Below are 19062 nucleotides of genomic sequence, written 5' to 3'. Positions count from 1 at the left end.
CTAGAATGTTCAGTATTTTGACAAACCAAGCAATAGTGCTCAAGAGTATAATGTCATTGAACCAAAAACCTTCAACTCTTGTGACAAAAAGACAGAATAGCCACATCCACATGGTAGGCAGAACCTCTACTGATATGGAGCAGTCTCACTAAGGGCCTCTTTTACAAAGCCCCGCTGCCGATTCTCGGTGCAGCAAATGAGAGGAAGCCTCTTCAAACCCTCATTTGCCACATGGGAATCACTTGCGTAGCTTTGTAAAAGAAGCCCTAAGTCAGGAAGTGTGTGAGATAGAGCAGATCAGATCAAAGAAGGCTTGAAGCTGTGAAGAAAGCAATGAGACAAGAAAAACCACTTACAGTAGGATTCTGAACTGGTTTGTTAGGACTAAAATAATAATAATAATAAAAAAAAAAAAGACAATTTCTCCTTCTTTTTCATACATACCAGACCAGTACAGACTACTGGGATGTAGCAAGCCAGTGCCTAAAAGGGTGGTACAAGAAGACTAAAAAGAAAGATCATTAAAGAAACTCTACAAATTGACTACCACAAAGTATGGGCTGTCCCTAGAGATCCGCCAAGCAGATGGCTGCCACCATATCTGTGCAACACAGGTGGGCTGAAGTTATGGCATATAACCGAGTACTGCTGAAGCCTCATCATGCAGAAGGAACTCGCTGAAACTGTCTAATGCAGTCTGGGGATGCCAAAACGATGGCCACAGAAAGTGCTACAGGGAACACAGCCAAGTCTCACAAATAAGAAGTGTACAATATAGGGAACAGTTGTAGACCACTTATAGATGCAGTAAAGCTGTAAAAGTGAATCACTTGACTCCTGGAGCAGTGCAAGACATCAGAGTACAGAACTACTATACAACTGGTTGTTACCACTGACAAAGGAAGGAGAGTAGCCTGCTAGTATAGAATAGCCTCCCCCCCCCCAACCCCATTCACAGCTCACAGTCTAAAAGAGCTGTTAACCAGAAAAGAATCCTTTCTGCTCAACAATTCCTGATAAATGGACTACACTGGGCCATAAGGAACCAAACCTTGCACAAAAATACAGCTCAACCCTAAATGCCTTCAACTCACAGATTTTAGAACAACCTGTGGAGATGTGAGCCCACTTGACTTGCAGATTCAAAATTTTTTTTTTTTGCACTAGACAGAGTAGCTCCAGCTGAAATAATTTCAGTGAGGCAACCTGCTCACTGAAAGGCCAAATGTAGCTGTCTCCCACAGCACTAAAATATGGTGAAAGTAAAAACTGACAGACAATTCAAGGAAGGCTAATGGACATATAAGCAAAATGTTGGTTCTGCAAAACGAGATATTCAGTATCTAAGAAATGAAGCTGTAAAACAGGGGATGTCTACACCAGGTGTGAAGCTGAATTTCCCCACTAAACTTGGGCTGTGGCAGATTCCCACTACGTACTATTGGTCTTGGGTTATACAATGCCAAATATTTTGTTTCAAGCTCAATGGCATCCCAGAAAGAAGAACCTAGAGCAGGAGCCCATAAGTGCTCAGCAAACATGGACCCCTTTAGAGAAACTTCTGAGACGTGGGAGAACAGGGAAATAGTAACCAGGCAGCCCAATTGCCAGCAACTGACCCAAAGGCATGGTTTCTAGATCACTGTCGCCTGACTTGGAACAGTGAGTCCAAACTGGAAACTAGATACACGGTGTCCAGAAACAAAAATACTAAGAAAGAGTTGGAGGGAGGAGTACTCGCCTACCAGATGGCAGTTACAGCAACATGCCAAATATAGGAGAACTTTACAGGGACACAAAAAAGGCCATGTATGGAGAAACTGTCTCATGCAAAATAAATAAATAAAATTAAAAAAAACATTTTGATCAGATTACCATAAAAGCTACTTACACCTCTGAGGAAAATTAGCACAGAAAAGTCAGTGTAGATTTCAAAACAAGTAGTCTCACACAGACAGGGCTTCTGCTTCCCATATGCAGCCAACTCCATAGTACTGCAACCTTGTTAAGGGAGGGGGCGAGGGGGAAGGACCTAGTACCACCAGATGTCACCCTAGCTCCGTTAAAGCTATTAGCTAGAGCAAAAGAAAAAGGAGGTAAATCCAGCACTACACCCCCGCTCTACTGAAACCCTGATATTACTTGGGACCTGTGCTCTAGTGAAACCCAGATACTGCGAGGTGGGGATATCTCAAGTAGATACCCTAGCTCCGGCTGTTTCTAGGCCGACTGAAAATGCCTCTCATTTAACTTCTTTTACAAAGTTACCTAATCTCTGCAAGCTATGGAGTTAGCCAATAGCCTCAGCCATTAAGAGACAAGCAGGATATAACTTTGAAAGATGTATGGAACTTAAACCAACATATGGAGGGTATGCTTAAGGCTGTTATAAGTCATAACATTAATTTTTGCCAAGAAGTAGTGGAGAAATTGACTAATGTGAATTCAAATATTCAGGTTTTGGATAAACATCTTTTACCTGTACAGACTCAGGCTTCTTCCGTCTCTGCGATTAAAGAGTCCTATAATATTCATTTAAAGTCATAAATGATAGAAAATGTTAACAGGGTTAGAAATTTGAGAGTTTAGAATTTTCCTTGTATATATCTGTCATCTTCTGAGGTTCTCCCGAGGAAATATCTCAAGGAAATCTTGGTACCGACTACTGCTGATTCAATGGTTATAGCTAATTGTTACTATTTACCTGAAGAAAGACGATTTAGACTGATTAACAATGGGTATATCAATTAGTTACTACTGAAGTAGATTTAACAGCTTTTTTTTTTTTTGAGGGGGGGGGGGGAATACTCAGGATATAATTAATATATCTACCTTATTGGTCATGAGGATGATAAATCTTATTTTGAAGAGTATTTTCAGAAGAAAGATATGGTTTATTATGGAGCAAGGATCTATTTTTCCTGATGTGGCTACAGCCACACAACTTAGGCAGAAGGCTTTTTTGGCCTTGAAGCCTAGGGTTTTGGTTCTAGGAGCAACATTATTTTTTCTAAAATACCCTTTTAAATGTCTCCTCTCCCATCAGGATAAAAAGTTTAAGAGTCATGAGAAATAACACTTTTACGCTGTAATGTTTAGTGTTAGACTAACTTTTCTCATGATTTTTGAGATTACTTTACAAGTTTGGCCAGTGGTGTACCTAGGTTAGCTGCCACCCATGTCGGGTCGCTGCTACCCCCCCCCCCCCCCCCCGACACATCACCCACCTTTCCCTCCTCCGAAGCGTATCATCCTCACCACCTGGGGATGCACGGAGCAGTTGCGCCGCTGTCCCGGAACAGGAAGTAACATCAGAGGGGGCAGGGAACTGGCGGAGCAGAAAGCCGTATGGTTGCTCCATGCACCCCCTTGCTGTCTGCACCAGGGGTGGACCGCCCCCCACCACCCTGCCCTTGGTACGCTAGAGTTTGGCGATTCCTCTCCTCTTGATGTGGACTAGTTGGTTTGGAAAAGTGCATTTTTTATTCTTGTTATTTCTTGGAATTCCCTTTCTGTACTTGCTGTGTTTATGGATGTATAAGTTTAAAATCAAATTTTAAAAAACAGAAAATAGAAAGTAGGGTTAAATGGTCAGTATTCTCAATGGAGAAAGAAAGATAGTGGGGCTTCCCAGGGGCCTGTGCTGGACTGCTGCTTTTTAACATATTTATAAATGATCTAGGAGATGGAAATAACTAGGGAGGTAATTAAATTTGCTGATGACACAAAATTGTTAAATCACAAGAGGACCTTACAAGGCTGGCAGACTAGGCATCCAAATGGCAGATGATGTCTAAGGTGAACAAGTGCAAAGTGATGAGTGTGGGAAAAAGGAACTCTCAACTACAGCTATGTATTGCAAGGTTCCACATTAGGAGTCACCAACCAGGAAAAGAATCTAGCTGTCTCTGTAAAGATACGTTAAAACCCTCTGTTCAGTGTGTAGCGGAAGCTAAAAAAAGCAGATAGGATGTTAGGAATTATTAGGAAAGGAATGCAAAACAAAAATAAGAATGTTATATTGCCTTTGTATCGCTCCATGATGCGACTGTACCTCAAATACTGTGTTTGGATTGAGGTCCATTGACACAATTGTGTTTGTGTATGTGTGTGTGGGGGGGGAGCCTGCCAATACTAGTACATTACCCCCCTTCTATACCACTATTAGAGAGCCCCCCCCACCAAAGACAGACAATTATCAATACATCTCAAAAAGCGGTGGAGGAAAAAAAAAAGACAGGATATTTCAAACCATGTTCAACAAAAAACACATTTAAAAATTATGCAAAAGAAAAAAAAATGCAAAAAATGTTCAAAAGGCAGAATGCAAATGATAAAGAAAACAACTCCAATTTCTGAGTAACAAACAAAAAAAGGACTGTTTTACACACATTGTTCCACCTCTAAAAATTCTTTAACTGACAACTGTCACACGTCTGGTCACATTTACTACACAGAACAGGTCTTATGGTGAGTTACTCAAAGGAGCCCTCTGTGCAGAATATCAGCTGCACAAACAAATCAATGTAAAGGATCCACTCACCAAGCTAAGAACGCGGGGTTCAGGAGGAAAGTTGTGAAAGGTAACACAGGCCTGCAAGTCAATGGGATCGCGCAGATAGAAGGCCTGAACTGCTGGTGCCACCAGCTGGGGACACTTTTTTAGAAGGGCTGCAATGTTCATTGGAAGGTAGCAGTAAGCCCGGTGTAGAAAATGCTGGATTTTCTCAGGGTACCTGTAAAATGTAAGAGAAGAGAAGCCTATTATTGAGTACTTCAAGATGAAAAAAATATGTCTGAATCTAAACTAAGTTTTCCCACAAGTGTTTTGTTGTACAACTCTAGAATGAAAGTCTAATTCTTCCCAGTCATGAAGGATATAGCTGAATACAGCTGTAACTATTTTTAGAAATTACTCATAATTTAAATGGATTGAACCCCTGCTTATAAACATTTTAATGTTTTCACTTGTATTATAATGCCTTACTTATGTTTCTAATTCCTGTAAAGAAAATTTATATCACATAAACAGGGAAACTGGGGTTTCCTGTCAATTTTCTGTACTTGAATCCTGCCAGAATAAACTAGATTAGATTATATCCCCCTGTGAGCTGAGGGAGCCAGAGAAATACAGATCAGAGCTAACTTTACTCCCATTATAGGGGTGGGGGGGGGGGGGGTGCTGGTGCCATTTCAGCTCCTCAGCATCTTATGTCAAAGCTAAAGCAACTCAAAGCTATATTTATATAAAGTTATATTTTGGGTTTCCAATTCACCACCAAAGCCAAACTGACATATATAAAACCACTGTTTAATGGTCACTAAGTATGCAAATATCTTCAGAGCTGGCTACAACATACTGTTAGATCTTTTGAATTTGTCATACAGAGCATTTGACTTCCATGGCTTCCGTGGGTGCAATCTGGACTGCTCTGGCAGGACTCAAGGAAAGGAAATTAACAGGCAAGCCCAATTTCACCTCTCATTGTCCTTGCCATACCAGCTCAAACAACTGGGATGCACCTAAGCTCTACCCAATCTGGGCAGGAGGAAGCTACAACAGCTCTCAGGATGCCTACACCTAAAGTGTAAACCCTCCAGAGGTGCACATTCATGCTGAGGCACTTATAGAAGGGATTAAATGGAGGCATGACAGCTGGCCTGCCATGGTCCTCTGGAATGATAGAAGTGCTTATAGAGTTAGATTTCATGTTCTAACTGTGTGGGCTCACCAACTCTCTAAGATTTGCCAACTCTTATGCATGTGGGTCTGAGGTGATCCCTGTGTCAACACTGTGCTTTATTAGGACAAATCAACAGACTAAGGAGAAATTAGGTCTTACCTGATTCTTTCCATTAGTCCTTCCCACCTGTGGGATAGTTGTGTCCATCAACCAGCAGTTGAAGATAGAGAACTGAAAACTGAAACTGAACTGAGACGCCTTCAGTCCAGCTCTTCAATATTTAGGTAGACAAGCAGTAAGGAGAAACTCAGAATAAACACAACAACCTTAAACTCCTTGCTAACCTAACACTAACCAGATAAGCAAATGTGTGAAAATTATCAGGTAAGACCTAGGTTTTCCACTTCCATTATGTAGTTTCCCCACTATTCCAGAACCTGTGGGATGTTAAAAGCAAACCCTAGAGGGGAGGAAGTGACGTCACCACTGGCAATGGCGGTCTAGCTTCTCAGCTCCTGCTCCCCGCTGCGATAAAAAAGCTTTAAGTGACCACCATCAGCTATTTTCGCCGCTTTTGAACATTCCCGATTGGTAATATCCACCAACCGGTATGAGTAAGGCGCATTCAGCGCAGAACAAGGACTCAGAGAAGTCGGCAGGCGGCGGGCCGAGTAAGACCCCGAAGCGCCACGAGGCAATGGCGCAGGCCTCGCCTTCTGACTCCGACTCAGCCTTATCGCTGGCGGAATCGCGGAGGCCCCCCGCAAAAAAGGGTGTCTCGGGCGAACTCAAACAGATTCTGTCCGGTATTCAAGAGGACATCCAAAAATCAAAGGAGGAGATATTGGAAAAGATGGAGGTGCTTAGCGCAGATCTCCGCGAGCTGGGGGGACGAATGGAAGAAGCGGAACTTCGGCTGGATGAGCATTCAGAGTCCCTATCTGCTCATGATGCACACATACAGGAATTGGATCAAAAAACGAAAGACTTGGCTTATAAACTGGACGACTTAGAAAACCGGGGCAGGAGGAATAATCTCCGACTCCGCGGGGTTCCAGAGGGTGGTGAGACGGAAGATGTCCCACTAATAGTGCAAACTATATGTGCAACCCTGATGGGGTCCGAGGTAGCGGCAGAGAAGATTGACTTGGACAGAGCACATAGAGCCCTGGGCCCGCGTCAGGAGACTAGAGCGCGAGACATCATCGTGCGATTTCATAAGTATGAAATAAAAGAACAAATTCTTGCCTGTGCTCGGAAGAAACAGGATTTGGAGTATGAAGGAGCCAAGATAACGGTATACCAAGATCTTTCCCAGTTCACGCTGCAGCAGAGGCGACTCCTGAAGCCGGCCCTGGATGTCCTAATCAAACAGAAGCTCATCTACCGGTGGGGCTTCCCTTTTTCGCTGAACTTCACGATTAAGGGGACCAGATACAGGGTTTGCTCCCTAACCGAAGCTTGGGCGTCTTTGTATGCGGTGGGACTGGTGAGCTCGAAGGCGCCTCTGGGAGAGCTGGCACCTACGACGAAAGCAAAGCTACAAAAATGGCAGCAGGTCCCCGCATCCAACAAGCGCAGCAATCCGAAGCGGAGAGCGACGGTGGAGGGAACCTGAATGCTGATACGCTGGCCTAATCGGGGCCTGTCACCTGAGTTCCTTGCGTCTGTGGATGATGAAGAGCAGATGGACACATATGTGGTATCAGGGGGACACTGCTCATAGTCTCCCAGTCTGCTTTGTTCTGAGTTTATTTTGAAGTACTATGGTTATTGGGGGATCTGTATGTATATATATACATTTTATTCATTTTCTTTTCTTTCATCTCCTCCTCTTCTTTTCCTTTAGTGGGAGGAGGGATGCTCTCAACAGTTAGACACCTAAAAGGAGTGAGGTTTTGTATTAGTAATGGGAGAGGGGTAATTCATGGAGAGCTGTGGCATGTATATAAGTTACAGTTTTTTGATCTGTTTAAATGGGATTTGGCATCTGATGGTAGCATGGCAAAGATCAAGGGGGGGGGGGGGGGGGGTGGGAGGGAGTTGGATCGGCCTGAAACACAGTGGGTTACTTTCTCACATCCCACTTGGGGGGCATGTACCTTCGGGTTGGTGACTGGAGAAGGGGGAAGGGGGGGTTAGATAATGGGTTTAAGGGGAGGGTGGGCTCGGACTGGCACATTGTAGGAGGATGGAGGTGAAAGTGAGGACAGTGGGTTGGTATGCTCTGCTCGTTCTGCTTGGTTTTATGTCTTAGTTATGAGTATAAATCTTAAGATCTTATCTTACAATGTCAAAGGATTGAATATGCCACAAAAAAGGCAGAAATTATTTAAAGAGCTCCAGCAGCTGGGGGCCCATATAGTTCTGTTGCAGGAGACGCACCTCCGCCGGAAGCACGAAAGACTCCTCTCCCATCCTAAATACCCCAGGTCCTTTTTTGCCTCCTCCAATGAGGGATCCAAAAAACGTGGGGTGGCGGTGTTATTTCATGAGTCAGTACAAGCCCAAATAGTAAAGGTCAAACGGGATCCAGGCGGGCGGTTTCTGTTCTTGCACATAACACTAGACCACATGGACATAACCCTAGCCTGTATATACGCCCCGAATGATCACCAGCAGGCTTTCTACATTAAAACAAGGAATCTTTTAGCTACATTTGCACAAGGATCTATAATAATGGGAGGCGACTTCAATGGAGTAATGGATCCGGTTTTAGACCGGTCTGGGACGGGGCAGACTGTAGGCACTCGGGATGCCTTAGCGTTGGGATCAATGGCCACTTCTCTGGGGACTCTGGATCTATGGCGATTGAGTCATGCGCGAATGAGAGATTATACATATTACTCAGCAGTGCATGCATCATACTCACGTATCGACTATATTTTTCTCGATGTGGCTCTATCAGAGCAGGGGCCCAGTGCAGGTATTGGCAGTGCGACCCTGTCTGACCATGCCCCGGTTTGGGTCGTACTGCCAACAATCAAGGCAGAGATTAAAGACAAAAGATGGGCACTTAATGCCAGTGTGTTACAGGAGAGTGAGGTGGTGGAGGGCTGTAAAAAAGTGCTGAAAGAGTATCTGGAGATCAATAAGGCATCGGGGCCACCCCTTAGCATTGTGTGGGACGCCATGAAGGCAGTGTCGAGAGGCTATTTCTTACAGCTGGCTAGTAGGAGGGCTAGGATTCGCAGAAAACAAGTGGCTCAATGCTTAGATAGGATCAAGAGTTTAGAAGCTCAGCATAAGGCCGGCGGCTCTCCGACCACATTGGAGGAGCTGCGAGCCCAGCGCCTTCAGCTGGACTCTATTTATTCTGAACACTTGAGCCAATTACAATCTCGATCGAAAGTTTATTCTTATGAATTTTCTAACAAAGCGGGACGCCTCCTGGCCCTGAGGCTACGTAGGAAAAAGGTGGAAAGGGCGGTAACCCATATCCGGGAGAGAGGTGGGGACATGCTGAATACATCAGAAGCTATTAGAAGGCGGTTTGGTGACTTCTATAAGGAGTTATATGCTCGTGAAATAAACCCCCCTGCTGACTCTATTGCAGATTACATAGCGGAGACTGATTTAGCCTCTCTGACATGCCAGCAACGTGCCACTCTGGATGAGCCGGTCACCCCGCTTGAAATACACAAAGCTATTCAACATTTACCATCTGGTAAGTCCTCGGGGCTGGATGGACTACCTAATGAGTTTTATAAGCAATTTGCTTCTGACCTGGCCCCACTTTTGGCTGACATGTTCAACCAAATAGGGAGGGGGGAGTCTCTACCGGCCTCCATGTTAGAGGCCTGGATAGCAGTATTACCAAAACCAGACAAAGACCAAGCGGACTGTGGGTCTTATCGTCCTATATCTGTTCTAAACGCTGATGTCAAAATTTTAGCCAAAGTCTTAGCTAATAGACTAGCCCCTATGCTCCCAGCGATTATTCACCCAGATCAAGTGGGTTTCGTTTCCTATAGGAAAGCAATGGATAACACGAGGAGAGTAGTAGATTTAATGTATTTGGCGAAACAAATGCGAAGGCCTATGTGTCTCCTTAGTCTAGACGCTGAAAAGGCCTTCGACAGGGTGCATTGGCCATTCATGTACAAAGTGATGGAGACTTTTGGGATAGGACCCCAATTCTGTAGGTGGATTCAAGCATTCTATACCTCACCTAAAGCATGTATCAGCCTGAATGGGGGCTACTCTGAACTCTTCACTCTGCACAGGGGCACCAGGAAGGGATGCCCTCTCTCCCCGCTGTTGTTTGCAATGGTCATGGAACCTTTTGCGTCTAGGGTTAGATCCAACCCGGGGATCACTGGCGTTACAATAGCGGGGAGAGCACATAAGTTGGCCCTCTTTGCAGATGAAGTGTTATTGTTCATCACTCGCCCTCTAACATCTTTCCCAGAGCTTTTGCAGGACATTGAACAATACTCAGCACTCTCAGGATTTAGAATAAATATGTCCAAATCTGAAGCCCTAAACGTGACCCTCGATGCGGATCTGGTGGAAACCTTAAAATCGACGTATGCTTTTCGGTGGGCTAGTGGGAGTATCCGCTACCTGGGGGTGAACATTACTGCTAGGCTCTCTGATCTTTTCACAGCAAACTATAAAGGCCTGGGCCGTGTCCTCACTGCAGATATGGAGAGATGGGGAGACATTGCACTTTCCTGGTTTGGCCGTATTGCCGCAGTTAAGCTAAACATATTACCACGTTTACTGTACCTGTTCCAGGCTCTTCCGGTCCCGCTGCCTCGTAAATTTCTTGCTGCACTGCAAGATCGTATTGTGCGTTTTATTTGGGCTGGCAAACGTCCGCAGCTAGCACGAGCCTTCTTGTACCAGGATAGGAGGAGGGGAGGGCTGGGGGTCCCCAACTTGGGTTGGTACTACAGAGCAGCTCAGGCACGTGCGGCTGTGGAATGGTTCCAGGACTACCCTGATCGGCAATGGGTGGGCCTGGAGCAGTTCACATTGGGCACAAGGCCGTTGGGGGCACTAATGTGGCTACCAAGGTCCCTTAGGTCATTGGAGGAGGGTTTGTGCCCCTCCATATACGTTACTCTGTCTAACTGGGATAGTCTTTTTCCGCATCGTCAATGCTTACTGTCGCGTTTATCCCCCATAGCATATAATCCCTTATTTATTCCGGGGACAGAGAGAGGCATATTCACTAGATGGTATGAAGGAGGGCTGAGAACCTGGGGGCAACTACTGGCGGGAGAGTCCCTTTTGTCTTATACAGAAATTCAGCAACAGTTTCCAACAGTGGTAACTGATAAGTATGCATTTCTCCAGCTCTCGCATTTCCTTAAGATGAAAGCAATTCAGGAAGTACTACACAGACAGCAATTAACTCTTGAGCAAATATGTGAGGGACAGGCTACGACCACAGGGTTGATATCTTGTTTACATCGTATTATTACTCAACAAACACCTTGTTATACACTTCCCAGGAAGGGTTGGCAGAGGGACATGGGGATTGAATTGGAGGATACGGTATGGGAGAGGATGGAACGAGCGGCGGCCAGGGTGTCGTCTCATGTCCCGTTCAAAGAAAATGCCATTAAAGTTCTATTTAGGTGGTACATGACACCAGAGCGTTTACAACGAATTTATCCCACCATGCCTGGGCAGTGCTGGAGGGGATGTGGTGTGAAGAGATCCATGGGACATATTTGGTGGAAATGTAGGAAAATCAGAGCTTATTGGAAAGCAGTTCGTAGCAGACTGCAGGTATGGCTGGGAACTCAGATTCCATGGAATCCCACTATTTTTCTGTTTTCAACAAAAGCAGCGGGCCTCACACCTACTCAACAGACTTTGGTGCGCTATGCCACCTGTGCAGCTCGAATAGTTATAGCGGCTTGTTGGAAACAGACTACGATTCCGCCATTAACTAGGTGGCTTCGAAAATTGGGATATGTCTGTGAGATGGAACGGCTCATAGCTGAGCGGAGTAACCGTACAAATAGATGGCACTCGATTTGGGACCCCTTTCTCCTTCATACATAATTTCGATGACGAACCGGGTTGGGATAAAGCCAGTCCGAGGGGGGTATGGGAGGAGGGTGGGGGGGAGGGGGGTAAATTTGACTTCTAAAGTAAAAGTTCTACAAAATTTGAAGTTATATGTATTGCTTTGCATTGTCATCAGATCTTTGTTTGCCTTGTTTGAAACATGTATCATTTGTTAATATTGACTTCAAATAAAAAAATAAAAAAAAAAAAAAAGCAAACCCTAGAGTGGGTGGGATCCTGGTGGTGCCGTCACCCTGAGGGCTGAAGCCCCTCATCGCCGCTGCCTTGCAAAAATCCACCAGAGACAGTAAGGTAGTCTCCGCCCAGAACGTTGCTGTATGCCTCAAAATGACCCTCAAGGCCTGAACAGCCTGCTTTCCCGCAAGCAAATAAGATGACGTAATAGTATTATTCAGCCAACTAGCAATCGTGGGCTTGGAAGCCATGAGGCCAACCCTCTGTTTACCAAAAACACAGTCTGTCTGATCTGCAAAACTCATTTGTGACTTCCAGATATCTAATGAGAACTCTTATGCACATTGAGAAACTTCAAGGAAGAAGAATACTGAGCATTTTTGTCCTCTCTGTAAAAGGACGGAAGCTCCACAGATTGGCTGAGATGAAATGCTGATTGGAAGAAAGGAAGGAATCGTGCACAGGGAGACCCCTGCATCTGAAAAGTGAATAAAGGGACCTTGCCAAGACAGCCTGAAGCTCTGAAATCCTATGGAAAAGCAACAAGCAGTAGCAGGTAACTGAACAAGGATCATATTAAAACTATCTAAACACTTTTTTTTACTAACTGGGTAGCACCTGCGGAGTTTCAAGAAATTAACAGTTCACAAGTCTTGAACAGGGTCTCAGGACAGAGATGTTTCTCCTCTGTACCCCCAAGCTGAGACTACAAAATCCAGTACGTCCTGGCTAGCTTTGAACTCTAGGGCCAGAGACCAGATTTGAAAGTATCTGGCCAATGGTATGGCAGATTGCCTTTCACCAAGCTTAATCTAGAAAAGAAAAAGTATTTTTCTGCACCAGCTTTAAAGCACAAAACGAATGCCATCTGCTGGCCAATTAGGAGAAATACATTTCATGAAATAACAGTTCACAGGCTTAGAAACCCACTGTATCTGCACAGGGGTATTCTGGGCTTCTTCTTGTACAAAGCCACGCTAGCGATTCCTCTGCAGCAAATGAGAGGAAGCCCATTCAGTTCCTATGGGCTTCCTTTCATTTGTCGAATGGGAATCACTTTGTAAAAGAAGCCCTATGTTTGGTAGGTCCACCTTTCTTTTCATTCAGGAATATGGGCGGCTGGGGCTGCATGGTGCCTTTTGTAAATTATTTTTTATTGAAAGTAGATTAGCAAACAGTAAACAAATGAGTGGTAGGTTACAGCTTCCACAGGAACTCTTGCCAAATCTACACTAAGGCAGAAAAACCCGCGACAAGGTAGGTGTTAGAAAGTGTGCCATTCTCCCCTTTCAAACAGAAGTGACATCTCGAGTACTTCCTGACAACACTTCTCCCTATCTAGGGAAGTGTGACAGGAACTGAATAGGCTCCTCTTCCCTTTTAACAGATGACCATGTAGCAATCCCTCCTTCTCAACAAGGAGAAATGGAACTTAAGTTTTCTGCAAGAAAAAAATTCATAGGAAAGATCTCTTTCAAGTGCTTTATTTTTCTTTCAAAGTCAATCTGCAAGGCTCCCCTTGAACTTAGGGTGAATAATCATAAGACATCTGTAATTTGGCCAACACCCCCCTTCTGAAGCCTTCCCCCGGTAACAGGTCACAGCTCTGTTACCCTCCTTGCCCCCCCCCCCCCCCCAGCAAATTAACCACAAGGCAAATCTTCTCTCATGAGCTATACTTTATGTTTCAATAATTTTTTTATTGATGACACTTCCAAATGAACAATATCCAAGCAAACGTAATACAGACATAACCATCTCCACAGTCATCAAATTTTAAACAGTAACCTCCCCCACCCCCTACCCCATAAACTATTCAAAGACTGCTATAGCTATTTGAAGAAAACTAAACAATGACCGCTAGAAACCTCTCATACACATTATGAAAATTAAAAAAAAGATATTTCGTAACAAGGAAAAACTGCGTTAAGCCAAGTAGTTTCACTTTCAAGCACAAAAAAGAAAACTCCCTCCTCCTACCTCCCCCTATGCCCTCCCCCCGACTCTTATCCAGCTTTTTAGACCCTGAGATTCCCCCCTCCATCCCATCTAGGAACTCAGTATTATCCCAAATGGAGTTGAACATATAAGCACCTCTCATAACACACTGAGGAGCAGACTACGACCTCGAGGATGTAAAATCTGGAGGTATAACCCCCAGGTGGCCAGAAAACTTTTCCGTCTCTGAAGACCGAGGTTCCTGTGTCTCCCAGATCGCCAAAAGAGGCACTTGGTTTCTCCAGTGCCAATAAGCCGGGGGGGTGGGGGAGGGGGGGGAGGATCCTGTAATGTCCAATATTGCAAGATGCACTTACGGGCAAGCAAGCACAACTTACGTTGGAGCATCACTTCAATCTTATTATGGCACCCAAAGGCCCCTGAGCAATTGTTCTACTGTTCCCATAACCTTGATCCCCAGCTCTAGCTCCATAAAGCGTTAGATACAGCGCCAGAAGGCTTGAACTGAAAGGCAGCTTCAAAACGCATGGCAAAGTGATCCCTGGGCTCCCCCACACTTAAGACAGGTAGGCTGCGTCAACCTCCCCATATGAAACAGCTGGGAAGATGAGATATATGCTCACACAATAGGCACATTCCCTTAGTCGAACGTCAGTAGTAAGGGCAGGTATACGTGCTACTGAGACTGATATGTCCCATTGTGCCAGAGGGGCCCCCACCTCCCGTTCTCATTTGGGTTTAAGCCCGGTGTGGTCTTTATGTTGTTTCCATTTAGTAAGGGCTTTGTGTAAAAGACAGACAGATGTCACTCCCTCCCTCAAGGATTGAAAGAATTCTCTAAGTTTGTCCCCCATACGGCTACTCATGGACTATACTTTAATTACTCGGAAGGGGTATTCTTCTTGTAGCAAACACTTTAGCGAGCACTCTTGAACTAAGCCTTCCACTGGGATGTGTGGGTTATACAACACTCAGCCAACTGGCCTCCCAGGATATGCAAATCAATCATTCCAAATGCAAATCCACTCCAATTAGCCTCTGCTAACCATTCTGTAAGGGTTACTTTTCTTTCAACAAACAATTCATTCTATTGTCTTCAACTGAGCCCTCCACTGGGAGAGTTATTTTGGCACATGTTTGTGCTACACTGGCAGCTTCTTGGTAATATGTTTCAGGAGATTCCCTCCCTTTTTTGTTTCCTAACTTGGGTATTTGGTGGCGGGGGCTATGTGCTCTCTCGATTCTTGCTAGATTCCATCTTCCGCACCTGGGAACATAGGCAGCTGCTTCTCTTGCCCATGCAGTATTTGTGTCTTTTCATAGGCCGTCAATGGCTGTTTCTCAGTTCCTCCTATGACTCATTTAATTCTGCCATTCAGGAATTCAGTCTGACAGGAATGAATATAGGGGACTAGTCACCAGTGAGATTTCTCTATTTCGGAGAGTTTCCACTTCAGGACTTTCCAAGTGCATCATATTTCCACTAGTGTGCTAAGGAGATGTTGCCTGCCTTCTCACTGGAGGTCCTATCCCTGGGTTCTGGTTCCTTGCCTTCTCACTGGAGGTCCTATCCCTGGGTTCTGGTTCCTTGGCGATAGGCTGTGCCCTATGGAGATCCGTCATGAGCAGCTTAGAAAATATCTTGGTACTCTTAGCTACACGTGTGTTCTTAAGCTGACACACTTCCTTTTAGTCTCCTGCCTACTCTTATTTCCAAAGGCAAGATTCTTCCTCTTTTATGCTTGAGAAAAGCATTGCCTTCAGCATCTCTCTCTGTTTTCAGGCTTGCAGTATTTTCTGTTTTTCTTTTAGAATCATAGTCCCACCCTCTTTGGGAAACTGGTCATATCCCATTAGTCTTGAGTGGACTGGTCTGGGATGGACACAAAGGGAGGACAATCTTACTGATAATTTTCTTTCCTTTAATCCCTACCAGATCAGTTCAGAAGCCCTCCCTGTTGATCCTTTTTGATTTTTCAGATTTTTTTTTTCTTTGGATCCTTCAATTTCATGCTCCATTCCATATACCTCCTGATTCAGTGAAACATCTGCATGTAAGCAGAGGATCTGCCTACCTTTTTGCAGTCATGCTCTGGTTGAGTCCATGCCTCCTGACTCAGTAATGTATTTACATGTCAGTAGAGGATATATCTACATAATTTGGCTGAGACCATGGTCACTTTAGTTGCAATGTGACCCAACAGTATGCATGAGGCCACCATTGCTTGGCTAGTTGAAATAATAATTATTCTGGGGCTCTGCAGTGCCCTTAAAGGAAGAATCACACAAAACTACTTTATTTTTGTGTTTCCATCCATTTACGGGCATGCATAACAATCCCATTGGTCTGGTCTGGTAGGACTAAAGGAAAGAAAATTATCAGGTAAAAATATAATTCCTCAATGTCAGATAAGAAAAAAAAAACAGGTAAAGAACAAAGGTAAAAGAAACTAAAGGCCTTAGATACTCAGGGAATCCTGAGAGCCCAATTTCCAGTAACAAATACACGTTTTTTGGGTTGTTGTTTTTTTTCCATTTTGCATCAAGCATGGGATAAACACAAAAGACCCTTTAATGCAAAGATGATGGAATCAAAATAAAACTTGTCAGCGCTTAGATAGCAATTCCAGTAGTAGGGATGTAAGGCCAGTACTAAGTGGACTTCTATGGTCTGTATTCCAAACATGGCAAAACAAGGCACACTTTTATGGTCTCTATCCCGATTACAGAAAGATGGATTTGAATAGGCTTTGTGGAATGGAAGATGAAGCAGACAGAGTGGAAGATGAACTTACAAGTCTTTATTATAGACAGCAGGTAAAAGCATAGCTGTGTTTTGCCCAGCAGGGTTTCAGGGGCATGTGCTTGTGAATGAGCAGACTTTCAGTTTGCTTGATGCTCTGTATTACCTGGGAAGTGTCTTTATTGTAGAGAGCAGGTAAAGTTCATCTTCCACAGTGTCTGCTTCTTCATATTCCATTTTACTGGAACTAGTGGACCGCTTGCCCATCTGTTTTTCTGGAATGTGCTTTGACAGCAACTCCAGTGATTGGGAAGTAGGACCAGTACCGGGCAGACTTCTTCAGACTGTGACCCGAGAATAGCAGGGACAGATCAAGAACAAGGTGAAATTAGATCTTACCTGCTAATTTTCTTTCCTCTAGACCCTCCAGACCGGTCAAGACGCATGGGTTATGTCCTCCTACCAGCAGAGGGAGACTGAGAAACACTGAACTTTTGAATACTGTATATATAACCTGTGCAGTACATTCACTAGCCAGTATAACCCTGACAAAGCAGAGAAAACAACAACACCAACTAGAACTAATAACCCCGTACGTGGTAATTGTCAATTGGACACTTTCTTCATATCCTTCATTGTGTCCTTCAGATAGTGTGTGCTTCCACAGGTGGACGAACAAACACGGTCACACCTGACCAGACTTATACAAACCAAGTCTGAAACCATAGAAATCACACTCAACAGCTGCCAAGAAAGAACAACAGAGTACAGACCTCTTGGCCTACAGTACAGACAGGGCGGGCCTTGACCGGTCTGGAGGGTTTAGAGGAAAGAAAATTAGCAGGTAAGATCTAATTTCACCTTCCTCCACGACCCTCCAGACCGGTCAAGACGCATGGGACGTACCCAAGCAGTAATATCTTAAGGGCGGGAACCCCGTAGGCCCGAGGTCAACACCGCAGCCCCAAACCCTGCCTCTTCCTTGGCATGCACATCAATCCTGTAATGTTTAACAAAGGAATGCAAAGACGACCAAACCGCCGCTCGACAAATATCCACCGGAGGAATCAAACTACTCTCCGCCCAGGAGGCCGCCATACTCCTGGTAGAATGAGCCGAAAATTCCTTAGGGACCACGCGGCCCTTCAGCAAATACGCCGAAGCAATTGACTCCTTCAACCATCTAGCTATCGTAGCTTTGGAAGCTGCCGCGCCCTTCCTTGCCCCACCATGGACAATGAACAAACGATCAGAAAGCCTATAGTGACGAGTTCTGGAAATGTAACAGCGCAAGACTCTTCGCACATCCAACTTGGCCAGTCGACGCTGCTCTGCATCCCCGGCCAAGTCACCCAAAACTGGCAAGGAAATCACTTGATTCACATGAAACTCTGAGACCACCTTGGGCACAAAGGACGGCACCGGGCGCAACAAAACCCTTTCCTTGGAAAAGGACAAAAAGGGCTCTCTACAAGACAAAGCCTGAAGTTCTGACACTCGCCGAGCTGAAGTAATAGCCACCAAGAACACCGTCTTTAGGGACAGATCCTTATCTGAAACAGAAACCAAAGGCTCAAACGGCGGCCTCACCAAAGTATCCAAAACGAGATTCAAATCCCACGAAGGTACCATCCGCCGCCGTGGCGGGCGCAGTAACTTAACACCCTTCAAAAATCGAACCACATCCGGACTAGAAGCTAACGACTTTCCCTGGAGCTTCCCACGGAAACACGACAAAGCCGCTACCTGCACCTTCAAAGAAGACAAGGCCAAACCCCTGTCCATACCATCCTGTAAAAACTCCAAGACATCTGTCACCGAAGCCCGAAAGGGCAGCACCTGCCTACATGCACACCAATGCTCAAAAACTCGCCAGGCCCGGACATACGCCAACGAAGTGGACCGCTTACGCGAACTCAACATCGTATCGATAACTCTGGCCGAAAAACCTTTCCTCCTTAACCTGTGCCTCTCAAGAGCCAGGCCGTAAGCGAGAACCGATCCGGATCTGGCATAACTATCGGTCCCTGACACAACACCCCTGAACCTGACAACGGCAGAGGATCCGCTATCGCCAACCGCACCAGATCTCCGTACCACGGCCGACGCGGCCAATTCGGGGCTAACAGAATCACTTGTCCGGGGTGTCGAGCGATGCGCTGAATCACCCGACCGACCAACGGCCATGGGGGAAACACATACAGCAACTCCTGCGGCCACGGCATTAGAAGCGCATCTATGCCTTCCGCTCGAGGATCTCTCCGGCGACTGAAAAACCTCTGAACCTGAGTATTGCGGGCCGTTGCCATGAGATCCAACACGGGAAGACCCCAGACCGACACAATGCGATTGAACACCGACCGACGAAGCGACCACTCTCCGGGGTCTAGAGCATGCCTGCTTAGGTAATCTGCCTCCACGTTGTCTACCCCGGCCACATGTGCCGCGGAGAGC

General features: G+C 45.3%; 1 protein-coding gene across 2 annotated transcripts in view; it reads right to left on the bottom strand.

Moving 5' to 3' along the window:
• Positions 1 to 19062, bottom strand: part of ECD (ecdysoneless cell cycle regulator) — a 66959-nt gene that overhangs the window by 25067 nt on the left and 22830 nt on the right. For both annotated transcript variants that reach the window (XM_030203440.1, XM_030203439.1), the window contains exon 6: positions 4544 to 4736. In XM_030203440.1, coding sequence (XP_030059300.1) covers positions 4544 to 4736 — 193 coding nt within the window. The remainder of the gene's footprint in view (positions 1 to 4543; positions 4737 to 19062) is intronic.

Source organism: Microcaecilia unicolor, chromosome 5 (genome assembly GCF_901765095.1).
Source record: "Microcaecilia unicolor chromosome 5, aMicUni1.1, whole genome shotgun sequence".
Lineage (NCBI taxonomy): Eukaryota > Metazoa > Chordata > Amphibia > Gymnophiona > Siphonopidae > Microcaecilia > Microcaecilia unicolor.
This window is presented reverse-complemented; position numbering and strand designations above follow the sequence as displayed.